This window comes from Helianthus annuus, chromosome 7 (genome assembly GCF_002127325.2).
Source record: "Helianthus annuus cultivar XRQ/B chromosome 7, HanXRQr2.0-SUNRISE, whole genome shotgun sequence".
Classification (NCBI taxonomy): domain Eukaryota; kingdom Viridiplantae; phylum Streptophyta; class Magnoliopsida; order Asterales; family Asteraceae; genus Helianthus; species Helianthus annuus.
The window spans coordinates 122,152,591-122,167,427 of NC_035439.2; the positions used below are offsets into that span (position 1 = coordinate 122,152,591).

At 43.9% G+C, this 14,837-nt stretch overlaps 1 protein-coding gene across 1 annotated transcript; it reads left to right on the forward strand.

The window, feature by feature from the left end:
* Window positions 1–3,098: 3,098 nt before the first annotated feature.
* LOC110882034 lies at window positions 3,099–3,410 on the forward strand. Its single transcript, XM_022130137.1, has one exon. The coding sequence runs from the start codon at window positions 3,099–3,101 to the stop codon at window positions 3,408–3,410; it is 312 nt and encodes a 103-aa protein (XP_021985829.1).
* Window positions 3,411–14,837: the final 11,427 nt, after the last annotated feature.

Below are 14,837 nucleotides of genomic sequence, written 5' to 3' on the forward strand. Positions count from 1 at the left end.
GTTTGAATTTTAGGGGGAGTAAAAATTTAAAAATTTCAGAAAATCCAAAAACATTAGAAAATTTGAAAAAGCCAAAAACATGATAAAATGAAAAATGAGTTTTTGTTGTATAAAAGAGGAAATGATAGTACATCAGTGGACTATCACAGCACGCTAAAGAAATGTAAAGTAAAAATGTGATAAACAATCTCACCGTGGAGGTGCCAGTAGGTTTTTGCACATTTAGTAGATTATGACGAGATATAAACCTAAAATTTCAAACTTGCTTATCTTGTGGGTAACATTTCTTGGATATATGGGTAACCCCCGAAATCTTGTTTGAAAGGTACCTCTTTCTGAAATACTAGATCTTTATACTCAGTGATATCTGGGGTATTATTCCAGGACTTCTGCTGAATGGAAATTCTGACCTAGTCCCCGAATAATACTTTCTGCAAATGCTTGAAATATAGCACAACCCTCAGCAAAAATGTTGAAACAATAAAATTGATAATCATTGCTGTTGAAGAAAAGATCCTCTAAAGGGGACACACCAAAAGTTGAAGCCGTTATCTCTCTGCGTATACGGAAGTATCGACCTGAGCTCTCACGGCCCTCGCAATTTAACCCCTTTACAGATATCATCTGTGGTATACTCACCTGTAAGACTGAATACTGGGATCTGGATACGGGAGTATATTTAAGTGGTGGGACATGCGAATAAGTTTAAGTATCTAAGACATTAATATCGTATCTCGGATCAGTTGAAATTTGTGTGAAAATTTAAGAGGACCGGTATACTGACAATCTAGGTGAATTGTTTAGAACTTAAAATGAAATCAAGCTTAACGGTGTTAGTGATTTGTCTCAAAAACTAATATGATCCTCTTGCACAAACTCACAAAAATATTGTCTGTAAATATTTTCTTTACTGCATTTTCTTTCATTCAAAAATCCAAAAAGATTTTAGTGTGTTTTAGCATATTTTTTTTAAAAAAAATTCAAAAAGATTTTCAACAACTGGTGTTGAAGAGCTGACATTCAAAATCCCAAGTGCTAAACATGATGAACAGGTTTGGATAAAGATTGTGTGAAAATGATTATTTTGACAAATGGTTTTCAAAGAATAAATCATTTTTGAATGTTTCTTGCAAATGGTTTCTAAATTTTAAAGATTTAAACTTTGAGAAACTTATGTGTGTGGTAGAGAGTTTGTAGGAATGAAGAAATGATCAAAGCCAGATTCCGATATCTGAGCAAATGGTGATTTCCAGACTACGATCCCAGCACGTTGAGAGGGGGAGTCTGAAGACATTAAGATAGAGATTGAGTAAGGATGCTTACAATGGAGAATACTTCGGAAAGAAGCATAAAGACTGATAAAGACTGAAGGTTTGACAATCAAAGACTCGACACTGAAGACTCCGTCAACATTCGAAGGGGAGTTTGTTGGTGCATCCGTCTATCGCCTACGTCTTGTATCAAGTCTTGATTAGATAAAGCTAGATTAGGGCTCGGGAATCAAGGAAATAGACTTGTAAGTGATTCCGCTTGAAATGATGGTGTCATTTCAAGCGAAATACCATTTAATCCTGATTCCGCTCGAAGTTGTAACTGCTTGATTTCGCTTGAGTTGATTGTGGTGATTCCGCTTGAACCGAACATGATATGTTCAAGCGGAATAGCATGCCCTATAAATATGTAGTTGGAGCGAAATCAGTTAGCAGTTGTATCAGTTCTTCCGGTTTGCAACGAAGTGCTGCCGAAGTGTCGTCAGATTGTGAAAAGCTTTATTATCAATAAAAACGACAGATTAAGGTGAATACGGCTGAGATAACACTGATTCATTAGTTTCCGCCTTTTGAATTGGTGAATTACTCTTCTGGTTGACTCATTCGGGTCTGAAATCGATCCTACAAAAACTGTTCGGTTGAGAACCAAGATTCTGAACTTTCGTCAGGACGAGGACGAGTCCCTTTACGGGGCATGGGAGCGTTTTAAGGAGCTTATGAGACAGGTCCCACATCACGGGTTGCCCAAGTGGCAACAATGTCAGATCTTCTACCATGGTTTGGACAGTCAGGGATAGATGATGGTTGATACATACTCGAGTGGAGATATCGGCACGAAAAATGCCACCGAGGCATTTGAGATTTTGGAGAAATGTGCCACGAAAAATCGGACGCAACAGCCCCCTAGGGGAAAGAGTTCTCGACAAGGAGTTCATCATGTGGACGACTACACAACCATGACAGCACATATGGATGCCTTATCTTTGAAATTTGATTGAGTTATGGAAATGCATTCGAGAGGTTCTTCGAGTGGGGGAGCATATCATGTAGGCGATTTTCCAACGGGAGACATGTCACACGAGCATGTTGATTTCATAGGAAACCAATACCATCCTCAGAGTAATCCCTACAATAATACTTATAATCCGGGGTGGAAGAATCACCCAAACTTCAGTTGGAAGCCTAACGCTTCTAACCAGCATCCACCCGGATTTGCTCCACGTCCCACAGCTCCAGCTCATGGAGCATATGGTCCACCTCGACCTCAGCAGGCACCTTCTTCTAGCGATCCTAGTGTGCATGATATGCTTAGTCAAATCTTAGCTGGTCAAAACACTTAAAAGGCTGAGAATGAGAAGCGTTTTAGGGAGTATGACGGTCGTTTCACGAGGCACGAGAGTCAGTTGAGAAGCCAAAAGGCTTCCATGCAGACCATTGAGAACCAATTTGGCCAGATTGCCAAGATGTTGTCTGAGAGACAACCGGGGGGCCTTCCAAGCAACACAGAGCCCAACCCGAATGCTACCGCGAAGGCCATCACGTTGAGAAGCGGCAGGACCGCTCAGCCCATACCTCCGGCTGTTCCAGCGAAGCCGGTCGATGATGAGATTGTTGAGGAGATTGTAACTGAGTCTCCGGGTGAGGTGCAACAGAGGCGAGTCCCAGCAAGTACCGCACGGCCCAAGGAGCCAGTGAGAGAGTAGGTCCCTCCCATTCCATATCCGAAGAGGTTGAAGAAGCAGAAAATGGAAGAAACACTATGGTAAATTCCTTGAGCTTTTTAAGCAACATCATATAAATTTACCATTTCTCGAGGCACTTGCTCAAATGCCCAAGTATGCCAAGTTTCTGAAGGATATCTTATCCAACAAAAAGAAACTTGAGGAGCTTTCGCAGGTGACCTTGAATGAGGAGTGTTCAGTGGTTCTTCAGAACAAAGTACCTAAGAAGATGAATGATCCTGGGAGTTTCACTATCCCATGTTTGATTGGTAGTTTTTCGGTCAGCAATGCATTAGCTGATATTGGAGCTAGCATAAACCTCATGCCATATGCGGTTTTTGCTAAGCTAGACTTGGGAGAGCCCAAGCCGACTCCTATGAGCATTCAGCAAACCGACCATTCAGTGAAGTACCCTTGAGGCATAGTTGAGAATATGCTGGTGAAAATCGATAAGTTTGTCTTTCCTGTCGATTTCGTGATTCTAGACATGGATGAGGACAAAAATGTTCCACTTATCTTAGGTCGCCCATTCCAAGCCACTACGAGAGCCTTGATTGATGTCTGCACTGGTAGACTTACCCTTAGGGTTGATGATGAGGAGGTTACCTTTGATATCGGGAAATACATGCAACATTCACAGAGTCAGGATGATACACTCTACTTCATTGAGACTATCGATACATGTGTGAGTGATCATCTCCATACTACATTTGAGGAGGATGTTATGGACACACAACTTCTAGGAGGGGAGACTGTTGGTTCGCCCATAGTGGATCGATTGGTTGAGGAGGTGACCTGTCTAATAGGTCACGTGTTTCCCTCGTGTCCCGAGGTTTTTGAGGTTGTGGATCGCGTTTCTGAGCCTAAAGCACGCCCTTCTATTGAGGATCCACCTTCGGGTGAGCTTAAGGAGCTTCCAGATCATTTGGAGTATGCTTTCTTGGAGGGTGAGACTCATCTGCCCGTTATCATTTCTGCTGGATTGTCGACAGAGGAAAAGGATCGATTGCTTGAAGTCTTGAAGCAGCATAAGAAGGCGATTGCTTGGAAGATTATGGATATAAAGGGATCAATCCATCCTTTTGTACCCATAAAATCTTGATGGAGGAGGACTTTAAATCTGTGATACAGCATCAGAGGCGTTTGAACCCCAACATGCAGGAGGTTGTGAAGAAAGAGGTCATCAAACTACTTGATGCAGGTTTGATATATCCGATTTCTGATTCACCATGGGTTAGCCCTATGCAGGTAGTCCCGAAGAAAGGAGGGATGACAGCGGTGACTAATGAGAAAAACGAGTTGATCCCTACTCGTACTGTCACCGGATGGAGAGTTTGCATTGACTACCGCAAACTCAATGATGCCACGAGGAAGGATCATTTCCCACTTCCTTTCATTGATCAGATGTTGGAGAGGTTGTCGGGCAGGATGTACTACTGCTTCCTTGATGGTTTTTCGGTTTATTTTCAGATTCCCATCTCTCCTGAGGATCAGGAGAAGACGACATTCACATGTCCCTATGGCACATTCGCCTACCAGCGGATGCCCTTTGGACTGTGCAATACCCCGCCCACATTTCAGAGGTGTATGGTGGCCATTTTTCATGACATGATCAAGGACTCCACGGATGTTTTCATTGATGATTTTTCTGTGTTTAGAAGTTCGTTTGATTAGTGTCTCGGGAATCTGAAAAAGATGTGGGTAGATGTGAAGAAGCCAACCTTTTTTGAACTGGGAAAAATGCCACTTCATGGTGAAGGAGGGCATTGTGCTTGGGCACAAGATTTCACAGGCGGGGCTCGAGGTTGACCGAGCCAAAGTCGGGCTATTTCAAAGCTCCTGCCTCCCACATCAGTGAAATCTATTAGGAGTTTTCTAGGTCATGCAGGTTTTTACCGGCGATTCATAAAGGAATTTTCCAAAATCGCCCGTCCCATGACTCAACTCCTCGAGAAGGATGCCCAATTCGTTTTCTCCGATGAATGCCTTCAGGCATTTGAGTTGTTGAAGGAGAAGTTGGTGAATGCCCCGATCATGGTCGCTCCCGACTAGGAGCTGCCATTTGAGTTGATGTGTGATGCGAGTGACTTCGCAGTTTGGGCTGTTTTGGGTCAAAGGAAAGATAAGCACTTTCACCCGATTTACTATGCGAGCAAGACCTTGAACGACGCTCAGGAGAATTATACCACGACAGAGAAAGAGCTCCTATGTCACACCCCCAAAATCCACACGCGGAGTATCACCGCTTGGGAGCGTGACATGACCAGGATCAAGCCACCAATCATATTGAACAAGTAATAATTAGTAATAGTTATCCATCAATACGAAAGGTGTTTATCAAAACCAACATAAATAAATGTAGCGGAAGCATTTATGTAAAACCCAACATAAGTATTAATGTTTTGAAACGTCATAAATGTTTAATAAGTAATCACGATCCATCTGCCCACAACGACCTGCTCCTCCTTGTGCAAGCTCCATTAGTACCTAAGGTCCTGCAAGGCATGCAGCAGAGAGTCAACAACTAGTTGAGCGAGTTCACAGAAAGTAAATGCGTAACAGTAAGTTCATGAGTATCAAGTGGCTCTACTGGGCCAATATAGGTTTCTATTGGTGGGGGCTTCCCATGTTATTAATCCACTAGACTATGCGTAACCATAAGTGTTCTTCACAACCGAGAACAGTAATACGTACAAGTTTACGTAGGATTTACGTAAGTATCCTTCACAACCGAGGATAGGGTACGTGGGGGTTTACGTAGGTTTTACGTAAGTGCCTGACACAACCGAGGCAGTAGTAAGTATCCGTTCACGCAGGCTTTACGTGAGTATCCTTCACAACCGAGGATAGCGAGTAACTTAGTTATACGTAGGTTTTACGTATGTGTCCTGCACAACCAAGGACGATGGTTTGGTAGTCTAGTAACAGTGTCCGTATGAATCTATTCAACCTTATCCTTATCAATCCCATTCCCAACACCCCGAGAATCCTATGCCTTGGTAAGAGTGTGAACTCACCTTCCTTTGCTCGGCAGATACACAAAAGTACAGGTAAGCTAGTAAGTGGTCAACCACGTCCTATCATGGTTATTATACAAGTCAGGTTTTGACTTCGGGAAATGCACATAGGTATCACATTAGCTAGCAGATAACGTGAACGTAATAATCATGGCAAAACACTTATTGCACGGTATCAGTCAATTAGTTTAATGAAATCCTACATTGTGCGATTAAACGATTAGGCCCAATTAACATAAATAAACCCAACAACATTTCTCGGCCCTAACCGATAGTACACAAGGGCCTTGTGCGACCCGGCTCGGCTTGTACGCTTTGATCGGTCCAGCCCAAATATAATACCCGGCCCAACATAACAGTCCAATAACAATCAAGCATAAACACGGCCCAAATCAGAATACTTAAGTTTTGTGCGTTTCGTTTGGGTTGTGCGATCCGACCAGCCCATTAATTAAACATACAGCCCAATAATTGACTAAGATCTATTTGTGCGATCCAGAGTTGGGTTGTGCAGTCGAGCCAGCCCGGCCCAAACTGTACACTCGGTCCAACATCACACTTGTGCGACTCGGGCACCTTGTGCGTCTGGTGTCAGCTTGTGCGAGTGGGGTCTTGGGCTTTAAGGCCCAACCGACAGGATAAGTCCAACAGTTGATCAATTGGACAACTTGTGCGATGCACCAACCCTTGTGCGATCGGTTTGAAAATCCAGAATTTATGCATATTAGTTACAACCCATTAATAGTTTCCATATTACTAAGTCAATCAACAACATCAACAGTTACAAATCATGCTAATACTCGATCAAGTAAAGCTACTAAACCTTAAATCTCTGTGAACCCTAACATCAACCCATGAACAATATTCATACCCTTGACATCGTGATTCATATTCTTGATTCCTATTATGAATACTAACATAACAACATCCAACCGATTAGCATCATAAAAAAGCCGATTAGTATTTAATAGTTTCTATTTCATCATACAAACAATTCGAGAACAAGCTATGCTAGCCGATTATCAATCATTCAACCTAACATTATCATACAGCAATCCAAGTATATAACATGGTGACCGATTAACATCTATTATGCTTTGGATTATGTTCATACTATCTGATTTAACACATACTAAATCAATCGCATCTTCAACAACATGATATCACATCACCCGAAACATATACATAACAAGAAATACTAACCGGTTAGAGAAGAAACAAGGTTTTGATCCGAACAAAGAATAATCTTCGGTGGAGAGGGTGTTGTTGCCGTCAAGACCGAAGGAGAGGAGAAGTAGATACTAGGGTTTAGTATGTGTGAAGTGTTTCTGCCGAAATGTGAGGGGTATAACCTATCCCCATGTGTTATACGTGCAATAGGAGTGGGCCGAATCCCTTACTGGGCTGCCTATGTGTTCCGAGTACAAGCAAAACGGCCCAAAGGGCTTGTGCGAGTGTGAGTGTTGTGCGTTTGGATACATACATAAAAGCATGCAATACACGTTACACATAATATCATTCAATAATTCAAAGTTCATGTAAATTGTAAAACGTTCACATACGTTACATACGTTACAAAGACGGGTTCGAAATACGAGTTGTCACATTATCCCCAACTAAAAAGAAATTTCGTCCCGAAATTTGGTACGCACTCACTGAGGAAGCTAGGTAAGTTCAATCGTTCACTGGTTTTCCTGGGGTGTCACATCCTCCCCCCGTTGATCTGGAATTTCGTCCCGAAATTCCCAGTAGTAGCTTCAGCCTCAGTAGTGGTTGCATTGGTTCCGAATAACTGGGGGTACTTTTCTGTCATCCTGTCTTCGCGTTCCCAGGTATACTCTGGGCCACGTTTGGAGTTCCAACGTACTCGAACAAGAGGGATTCTCTTGTTTTTGAGGACCTTCACATCCCGGTCCGTGATTTCAACTGGTTCCTCGACGAACTGTAACCGCTCGTCGATAGTGAGTTCTTTGAAAGGAATGATAAGGGTCTCATCTGATAGGCACTTCTTCAGATTCGACACGTGAAAGACATTGTGAACTGCCCCGAGTTCAGCTGGTAGGTTTAGCTTGTATGCTACTTTGCCAATCTTTTCTATGATTTCGAACGGTCCGACATACCGCGGATTTAGTTTGCCCCGTTTGCCAAAACGAACCACACCCTTCCAGGGTGAGACTTTAAGTAAAACCCGGTCCCCGACCTGAAATTCCAATGGCTTTCTACGCTTATCCGCGTAGGCTTTCTGACGGTCGCGTGCTGCCGCCATGCGTTGTCGTATTTGTGCTATCTTTTCTGTGGCGTCCACTACAATCTCTGGACCCGTGACCTGACTATCCCCCACCTCTGCCCAACAGAGAGGTGACCGGCATTTACGCCCGTACAATGCCTCGAATGGAGTGGCTTGTATGCTGGTGTGATAACTGTTATTATATGAGAACTCCACCAAAGGGAGATGCTTTTCCCAGCCGTTGCCGAAATCAATAACGCATGCCCTAAGCATGTCTTCAAGAGTTTGAATCGTTCGCTCAGACTGCCCATCCGTCTGAGGATGATACGCTGTGCTCATGCCTAACCGTGAGCCGAAAGATTTGTGCATCGCTTGCCATAGCTCTGACGTGAATCGTGCATCGCGATCCGAAATGATGGAGGTGGGCACTCCGTGCCTCGAAACAACTTCTTTAAGATAGACGTCTGCGAGAGTGGAGAACTTATCCGTTTCCTTTATAGCTAGGAAGTGTGCAGACTTGGTGAGTCGATCCACGATCACCCATATGGTATCATTCCCATGCTGGGATCTAGGTAGGCCTGTAACGAAATCCATGGAAATTTCTTCCCATTTCCATTGAGGTATCTTAGGCTGCTGAAGTAGGCCAGCTGGTTTCTGATATTCAACCTTGACTCTCGCACAGGTCAAGCATTTTCCAACGTACGTAGCGATGTGGGCCTTCATGCTAGGCCACCAATAAGTAGTTCTGATGTCGTGGTACATTTTATCCGACCTTGGATGTACCGAGTAACGAGACTTGTGAGCTTCGTCCATCACAAGTTCGCGTAGACCGCCATAAAGTGGGACCCAAATACGCCCCGTTACATAGTAGGCGCCGTCTGCCTTCTGTTCCATTTGCTGCCTTGAGCCGCGTAAGGCTTCAGCTTTGACATTTTCGGGTTTTAGTGCTTCGATCTGAGCAGTTCGTATCTGTGCAGGAAGGCTAGACTGAATCGTAAGCTGTAGCGCTCGCACGCGCCGAGGTAAAGTGTCTTTCCGACTGAGGGCGTCAGCCACAACATTGGCTTTGCCTGGATGGTACTTAATAGCGCATTCGTAATCGTTCAGTAGTTCAACCCATCGTCGTTGACGCATGTTCAAATCCTTTTGCTTAAGGATATGCTCGAGACTCCTGTGATCGGTGTAAATCGTGCACCTGGTACCGTACAGGTAGTGTCGCCATATCTTAAGCGCGAAAACAACAGCTCCCGGCTCTAAATCGTGCGTTGTGTAGTTCCGTTCGTGAATCTTAAGTTGACGTGAAGCGTAAGCAATGACCTTGTCGCGCTGCATTAACACACATCTTAAGTTGAGGTGCACTGCAAAGTCTATCCTTTAGGTGCTGAAAAGCAGTTTCCTGGGGATCTCCCCAACGGTAGGTGACACCCTTCTGTGTCAGTAGCGTAAGTGGCTGAGCAATCTTTGAAAAGTCTTTAATAAACCGTCTGTAGTAACCCGCCAGACCCAAGAATTGGCGTATTTCCGTTGGAGTTCGTGGTGCAGGCCAGTTTCTGATCGAGTCCACCTTGGATGGATCGACATGGATCCCATCCTCGTTCACTACGTGGCCTAAGAAGTGGACTTCACGAAGCCAGAAGTCGCATTTCGAAAACTTAGCATACAGCTGTTCCTTCCGTAGGAGTTCCAAAATAAGGCGTAGATGCTGCTCGTGTTCCTCCTGACTCTTGGAGTAAATCAGAATGTCGTCGATGAATACTATGACGAACTTGTCTAGGTAGGGTTTGCACACCCTGTTCATAAGGTCCATAAATACGGCAGGTGCGTTCAATAGTATCAAACCATCCATCATATCAAACATAAAGCATAGTAGTTAAAATAATTCATAAAACCCAATACGATTGATGTTCAAACCAAACTTTGTTTGAGTAACGGAAACATAATAATGAAAACCCAAAATAAGTTATAAGTTCAAATATCGTTCATTGCGTCTCCTCGTCCTAACACGAAAGCTCGACCTCTTGCCTCGTTTCCATTGTTGTTGTTGTTTCCCCCGTTGTTGTTGTTGACATTGCCCTGATTGTTGTTATTGTTGTTGTTCTGGTTCCTGTTCAGCTGAGGACAGTGCCTTTTGAAGTGACCTTCTGCCCCACACTGAAAACATACTTTGTTGCCCTGTTGCTGATTCTGATGTGCCTGTGGCTGCTGCTGGTTCTGGTTCGCAAGACGAGGGCTTCTACAATCCTTAGCCTCATGACCCATCTTGAGGCATCTTTGGCAGCGACCCTTGTTACACTGGCCACCGTGGTGTCTACCGCAGTTGTTGCACTTTGGGAGGTTCCCTCGATATCCGCCCTGCCTGTGACTACCCGAAGAGTGTTGGCTAGGACTCTGGTAATTATCAGTCTTTCGCTGCTGGGCCTGAGACTGAACTGAAGCTGATCCCTTGCTGGAATCCCCATCCCATTTTCTCTTGCTGTCAATGGGAGTAGTAGGAGTAGCTGAAGTAGTAACGGTAGCAGTAGCGCTGATACGTTTAGGCAGTTTGTTCTGATCCACTGCCTGGTCTGTGATGCGGTGAGCGAGGCGTTGAATATCCTGGATGTTATCAAGATTAGCCGAAGTAACATGGCTCTGGATCTCTGGCGCCAACCCTTTGAGATACAACTCAATGCGCTTAATTGGAGGGTCCACCATAGTTGGACACAGCACGGCCAGTTCGTTTGACCGCTTTGTCTAGGCTTCAATCTCTGACCCCGTCATTTTCAAGTGATAAAGCTCGTTCTCCAACTTGTGGATGTCATCACGCGTGCAATATTCCCTCTTAATAAGTTCCTTGAAGTCGTTCCAGGGTGTGGCGTTAGCAGCTGCCAACCCTAAGATCTGAACTTGGGCGTTCCACCAAGTTAGTGGTATTCCTTCTAGCGTGCCAGTGGCGTATTTCACCCTACGAGCCTCAGGGCATTCGCACATCTCGAATACTGACTCTAGCTTCTCAAACCAGTGGAGGAGTCCCACTGCCCCCTCTATGCCGCTGAAAGTGCTTGGACGACAGTCCATGAAGTTCTTGAAAGTGCAGACAGGCTGCTGCGCTGGTTGACCTATTGTGTGCGAATAGGGCAAAGTTTAAATACAAGGGCTAGTTTAGGAGTGTAGGATCTAAAGATCCTAGTGTAGGTTATGACTACAGGATATACTACCTGCTTGAGCAGCTGCAAGTGCCGCAGCAACTTGAGCTTGAACGAGAGCCTCTAGCTGGGCTTGTGTCATGTTAATTCGTCCAGACATGATCTTCATAGTAAAAGTAACGTAAGTGAGAGTGGTTCGCGAGTAGGGCGATGACAGAAAAGCGTAAGCACGTAGGTATTCTCATGTAACAGTATCATGTGTATCTAAGCGTAATGCGAGCAAAGTTCTAAGCAATTCTAGCAAACAGGCAATAAACATAAACCTTATTACCTAGGATGTCAAGTCTTGCACATGGAGCGAAGCGTCGTTGTGGATCGTTGAGAGCACTGTTCTGGTTATAGTCTGGTTTTAATAAAAACGTTTTCCCATATTAAAACCAAGTTCTCTATAACCAATGGCTCTGATACCAATCTGTCACACCCCCAAAATCCACACGCGGAGTATCACCGCTTGGGAGCGTGACATGACCAGGATCAAGCCACCAATCATATTGAACAAGCAATAATTAGTAATAGTTATCCATCAATACGAAAGGTGTTTATCAAAACCAACATAAATAAATGTAGCGGAAGCATTTATGTAAAACCCAACATAAGTATTAATGTTTTGAAACGTCATAAATGTTTAATAAGTAATCACGATCCATCTGCCCACAACGACCTGCTCCTCCTTGTGCAAGCTCCATTAGTACCTAAGGTCCTGCAAGGCATGCAGCAGAGAGTCAACAACTAGTTGAGCGAGTTCACAGAAAGTAAATGCGTAACAGTAAGTTCATGAGTATCAAGTGGCTCTACTGGGCCAATATAGGTTTCTATTGGTGGGGGCTTCCCATGTTATTAATCCACTAGACTATGCGTAACCATAAGTGTTCTTCACAACCGAGAACAGTAACACGTACAAGTTTACGTAGGATTTACGTAAGTATCCTTCACAACCGAGGATAGGGTACGTGGGGGTTTACGTAGGTTTTACGTAAGTGCCTGACACAACTGAGGCAGTAGTAAGTATCCGTTCACGCAGGCTTTACGTGAGTATCCTTCACAACCGAGGATAGCGAGTAACTTAGTTATACGTAGGTTTTACGTATGTGTCCTGCACAACCGAGGACGATGGTTTGGTAGTCTAGTAACAATGTCCGTATGAATCTATTCAACCTTATCCTTATCAATCCCATTCCCAACACCCCGGGAATCCTATGCCTTGGTAAGAGTGTGAACTCACCTTGGTTTGCTCGGCAGATACACAAAAGTACAGGTAAGCTAGTAAGTGGTCAACCACGTCCTATCATGGTTATTATACAAGTCAGGTTTTGACTTCGAGAAATGCACATAGGTATCACATAAGCTACCAGATAACGTGAACGTAATAATCATGGCAAAACACTTATTGCACGCTATCAGTCAATTAGTTTAATGAAATCCTACATTGTGCGATTAAACGATTAGGCCCAATTAACATAAATAAACCCAAAGACATTTCTCGGCCCTAACCGATAGTACACAAGGGCCTTGTGCGACCCGGCTCGGCTTGTACGCTTTGATCGGTCCAGCCCAAATATAATACCCGACCCAACATAACAGTCCAATAACAATCAAGCATAAACACGGCCCAAATCAGAATACTTAAGCTTTGTGCGTTTCGTTTGGGTTGTGCGATCCGACCAGCCCATTAATTAAACATACGGCCCAATAATTGACTAAGATCTATTTGTGCGATCCAGAGTTGGGTTGTGCGGTCGAGCCAGCCTGGCCAAACTGTACACCCGGTCCAACATCACACTTGTGCGACTCGGGCACCTTGTGCGTCTGGTGTCAGCTTGTGCGAGTGGGGTCTTGGGCTTTAAGGCCCAACCGACAGGATAAGTCCAACAGTTGATCAATTGGACAACTTGTGCGATGCACCAACCCTTGTGCGATCGGTTTGAAAATCCAGAATTTATGCATATTAGTTAAAACCCATTAATAGTTTCCATATTACTAAGTCAATCAACAACATCAACAGTTACAAATCATGCTAATACTCGATCAAGTAAAGCTACTAAACCTTAAATCTCTGTGAACCCTAACATCAACCCATGAACAATATTCATACCCTTGACATCGTGATTCATATTCTTGATTCCTATTATGAATACTAACATAACAACATCCAACCGATTAGCATCATAAAACAGCCGATTAGTATTTAATAGTTTCTATTTCATCATACAAACAATTCGAGAACAAGCTATGCTAGCCGATTATCAATCATTCAATCTAACATTATCATACAGCAATCCAAGTATATAACATGGTGACCGATTAACATCTATTATGCTTTGGATTATGTTCATACTATCTGATTTAACACATACTAAATCAATCGCATCTTCAACAACATGATATCACATCACCCGAAACATATACATAACAAGAAATACTAACCGGTTAGAGAAGAAACAAGGTTTTGATCCGAACAAAGAATAATCTTCGGTGGAGAGGGTGTTGTTGCCGTCAAGACCGAAGGAGAGGAGAAGTGGATACTAGGGTTTAGTATGTGTGAAGTGTTTCTGCCGAAATGTGAGGGGTATAACCTATCCCCATGTGTTATACGTGCAATAGGAGTGGGCCGAATCCCTTACTGGGCTGCCTATGTGTTCCGAGTACAAGCAAAACGGCCCAAAGGGCTTGTGCGAGTGTGAGTGTTGTGCGTTTGGATACATACATAAAAGCATGCAATACACGTTACACATAATATCATTCAATAATTCAAAGTTCATGTAAATTATAAAACGTTCACATACGTTACATACGTTACAAAGACGGGTTCGAAATACGAGTTGTCACATCCTAGCTGTGGTCTTCGCCTTCGATAAGTTTCGGTCTTATCTTGTCCTTTCCAAGACCATTGTATACACGGATCATGCAGCCCTTCGGTATCTTTTTAGCAAGCAGGATGCTAAACCGAGATTGATACGTTGGATTTTGTTGCTGCAAGAGTTCGATATTGAAATCCGTGATAAAAAAGGGGCTGAAAATTTGGCAGCCGATCATTTGTCTCGACTTGAGCATTCCGAGGGAAAGTAAACTCGTGGGCTTAATATCAATGACAATTTCCCCCACGAGTTTCTCATGAGGATCGAGACTAGTGATGATTCCCCATGGTTTGCTGGCTTTGCAAACTACCTAGCTAGTGGCATCCTGATCAAGGGGATGACCCACCAGCAGAAGCGAAAGTTCTTTGCGGATGTTAAGCACTACTTTGGGATGACCCTTACTTGTTTAGGGTAGGAGCGAATCGGATGATCCGGCGATGCGTGCATGGTGACGAGGTGCCGGATATTTTACGCCACTGTCACGAAGGACCCACGGGAGGCCACCACGGAGCGAACAACACGGCGAGGAAAGTGTTCGACGTCGGATTCTTTTGGCCGACT

Excerpts from the sequence above, each read along its gene's own strand:
- LOC110882034 (XM_022130137.1), top strand. The coding sequence starts at position 3,099 with ATGCCCAAGTATGCCAAGTTTCTGAAGGATATCTTATCCAACAAAAAG.